At 37.0% G+C, this 3966-nt stretch overlaps 1 protein-coding gene across 1 annotated transcript in view; it reads left to right on the forward strand.

Moving 5' to 3' along the window:
* LOC106877198 (importin-5) overlaps positions 1-3966 on the forward strand; it is a 101749-nt gene that overhangs the window by 82733 nt on the left and 15050 nt on the right. Inside the window, exon 19 of the mRNA XM_014926042.2 lies at positions 1601-1757. Coding sequence (XP_014781528.1) covers positions 1601-1757 — 157 coding nt within the window. The remainder of the gene's footprint in view (positions 1-1600; positions 1758-3966) is intronic.

Consider the following 3966-nt stretch of genomic DNA (forward strand, 5'->3'; position numbering starts at 1 on the left):
ACTACACTCTTGAAGTGGTTGGTGTTAGGAAGGGCATCCAGCTGTAGAAACTCTGCCAGATCAGATTGGAGCCTGGTGTAGCCATCTGGTATGCCAGTCCTCAGTCAAATTGTCCAACCCATGCCAGCATGGAAAGCAGACGTTAAACGATGATGATGATATATATATATCTGTGTGTGTATATTCCCCTCAGCTGCTTCATAAGTGGTGTTGGTGTGTTTACATCCCTGTAACTTAGCAGTTCAGCAAAATAGACTAATAGAATAAGTACCAGGCTTTCAAAAACAAAAAAATGCTGTGATTGATTCATTCAACTGAAATTCTTCAAAGCAGTGCCCCAGCATGGCCACTATCTGATGACTGAAACAAATATGAGTTAAAAGGTGGGTGTGTGTATAAACTTCAAATTGAAACTTGGATGGTTAATGCAATGAGCTTTAACATTAGACACAAAGAATGTTCTCTAGTTGGTGCTTTATTCTTTCATCCTGTTTTATTAATGAATAGCATCCAGCTAAGCATACATATGGCGAAAAGCGAGTCTTGATCATCCAGTTTTTCTAGATAAAGTATTATCTGAAATTAAATTATCCAATACATTATTCTTTTATTTTAAAGAATGCTATTGTGCGATTGGAGAAAGATTTGGCTGTTGTTTCTAGCAGTGTGAATGACCGTGTACAGGCACTATCGTTTACTCTGCTGAATTTGAAAGGCGTCATCTCCCATTTTCTCTTTATCCTGGAATTTCCGTTTAAGACATGAATGCACATTGTACCTTCCCAGCCACATGGTCATGAGTTCAATCTTATTGTATGGTACTTTATGCAAGTGTCTTCCCTCTAAAACCCTGAGTTTGAAAAAATCTTGTATGTAGATTTGTTAGACAGAAACTGAAAGAAGCCCACTGCGCATGTCTGAGTGTGCATGTCTCCTTGTCTTGACATCAAGTGATAGTTATAAACGAGTGCTACTGTCATATAACCAGTGTCCTTCGTTTCCAGTATTCTTCAAAATCATACCTCGACATGGGGAAATATTACCTTATTTGGAGACATGTGAGGGATGGCAGTGTGAAGAGCATCCAGCCATTGAAAATCTGTCCCAGTAAACTTTGACTCATGCAAGCATGGAAAAGTGGAGATTTAATGATGATTTATGCACAGATATGCATATCAATAGATGTGAGTAAATATATTCAGAGTGAAAAAGACGCTCTTTGGTCATGAATGGCCATGGGATTGCACCTAGAAAGTTATCCTCCAAGGCACAAGTCTGAGCAAGGTTGTTTATGAAAGACCAACAGTCATCCATGCATACCAGCCTCTCCTATCCATGCCACTGATGTTATTCAAGGGAAAGACAAAGACCGATACAGCTTGGCACCAGTGACATCGCAACTCATTTTTTCAGCTGAGTGAACTGGAGCAACGTGAAATAAAATGTCTTGCTCAAAAATGCAACACACAGCATTGTCCAGGAATCGAACTCACTATCCCATAATTGTGAGCCCAACGCTCTAACCACTGAGCCATGCACCTTCACCAATGTTATATTTTTATGTATTTAAAATTTGTTTTTTTTTTTTTTATTATTGCAGCAAAGTATAGGTGTACGTACTTCTGGTCTTGAGGAGAAAGCTACAGCCTGCCAAATGATTGTCTGTTATGCTCGTGAGCTGAAGGAGGGTTTTGCTGAATATACAGAAGAAGTAGTCAAACTAATTGTACCACTGCTAAAGTTTGTTTTCCACGATGGTATCCTTCCCAAAGTTCACCTATCTAATTAATGATTATTCTACATTCAAGCTGGCATATTTATAAGATCTTATTATTATCATCATTATTCAGGCAATTATCTAGGTTGTGCAGTTAAGAAGTTTATTTCACAACTGCATAGTACCAGGCTTGATCCCATTGCTTGGAATGTTGAACATGTGTGTGCTTTAGCATAGCCTCTGGTTGGGCAATGCCATGAAAGTGAAATTTGGAAGATGGACACTGTAAGAAGCCCATCTTTATATGTGCATATGTGTGTTTTTCTCCCTGTGTCTTTGAATTGATACTGCTTGGGCAACAGTGATGTTTGTTTTTGCCCCACAGTTTGATATGCAAATAATATTGGGAAATACTTGAAAAATAAGGGCTGACAGAACAAATACCACACAGCTACATGTCTACATGCAAAAGCTTACAAAATATGTCAATATATAAAATAGTAAAACACAGATATGAAATTTTTTTTTTCATTAAGGGATGTTCAGTGCAAAGATTTCATGTGGTGGGGGATGAAATCGTGAGACATTTTATACTTTTCTTAAGAACATAAACAAATGTTAAATGATGTAAATCAAGAAAGAAACAGATCTGGTGCTTGGTTCTCTAGAAACTTTATTACTATTTTATTGCAGTAATTTTGTATTTTATTTTATTACAGTAATTTTGTATTTAATTTTATTACAGTAATTTTGTATTTAATTTTATTACAGTAATTTTGTATTCAAAATTTTGTAATTTTGTAGATAAGTTTGTTGTTGGGACGAAGTCGTTTAGAAACTGTGTTAAGCGTGACTGTACATTTACAATAGTGAAAGTAACACTTTTATCATATGGTAACAGAGTACCTTCTCTTGATGTGATCAAGCACCTATTCCTCTTCATGGCTCTTTTACTCTAACGTTTCTGTTTGACTTGTGGCTGCTTCTGTCCCCCTCTTTTAACTTTTCCTGGCACTTTGCATCAGAGCACTGTATACAAAAAGCTCTATATTATCATTTTTAAAAGTGCTCTGTTATATTAGATTGCATTATTTCTCATATAATAGAAACCCTTAGAAGAGTTGCTTCCTTTTGTATAGTTATATATTTATGTATCTTTGTGATACATTTTTAGAAGTTTGTTTTGCATAATTAATATCAAGTGAATGCAACTTTATTTATTATTAAAGCAATAACATACTGTCTGTCTGTTCACTTTGTATTGATTATAGTACAGTTTGTTTTGAACTGTGGAACAAACAAGGAAGTTTGTACTTTAAGTATGGAGACAGTAATCTTTCTAATTAGAAGTGTGCACTGTAAACTGGAGTAGGAGGGAAGATCTGAAATTGGCTGTAAGCCATGCCTTTGTAGAGGCAGCAAAATAAAAGACAGAAAATAAAGTTTGTTTTTTCTGATAAATATTTGCGATATAAGTGAAGCAATTATACCTTTCAAAATTAACTTGCCTGAGACTAGCTATAGTTCTGATGAAAAACCTCTCATTTTAAAGTACTCTTTTACTCTTTTACTTGTTTCAGTCATTTGACTGCGGCCATGCTGGAGCACCACCTTCAGTTGAGCTAATCAACCCCAGGACTTATTCAGTCTCAGAACCTCTGCAAAAAGTGTTCATATTTCTGTTAGAAAATCCTATTGTCATAATTTTAGGCAAGGGCCATTTGTTGAAATTTTTTTCCAAACATCTTAATAACAACAGAATTATTTAATTAAATCTCTCAATATTCATGATGCTTTTAACAAATAATTGGAAGATATAGGTAGTGTAGTTGTTTTGGTTTGATAAAAATATGATCACAACAGGGCTCCAACTTGGAATAATCTCCTTGGTTCATAAAAGAACCTTACACCCTTTGACCCCCATCACTAATCTGGTAAATTCTAGTTGCTTGCTTTGACTATGGAAGTTTAATTAAACTGGCAACGATCCCGCTCGAAAGATTTCATGTGTCGCCAGTCCAGGGGCACCGGCAACGATCTCGCTCGAAAAACCTCATGTGTCGCCCGCACAAGAGCCTGTCCAGGGGCACTGGCAACGATCTCGCTCGAAAAAACCTTGTGTCACCCGCACAAGAGCCAGCTCAGGGGCACCAGCAACGATCTTGCTCGAAAGATTTCATGTGTCGCCCGCACATGAGCCAGTCCAGGGGCACTGGCAACGATCCCGCTCAAAAGATTTCATGTGTCGC

Source organism: Octopus bimaculoides, chromosome 9 (genome assembly GCF_001194135.2).
Source record: "Octopus bimaculoides isolate UCB-OBI-ISO-001 chromosome 9, ASM119413v2, whole genome shotgun sequence".
NCBI lineage: Eukaryota > Metazoa > Mollusca > Cephalopoda > Octopoda > Octopodidae > Octopus > Octopus bimaculoides.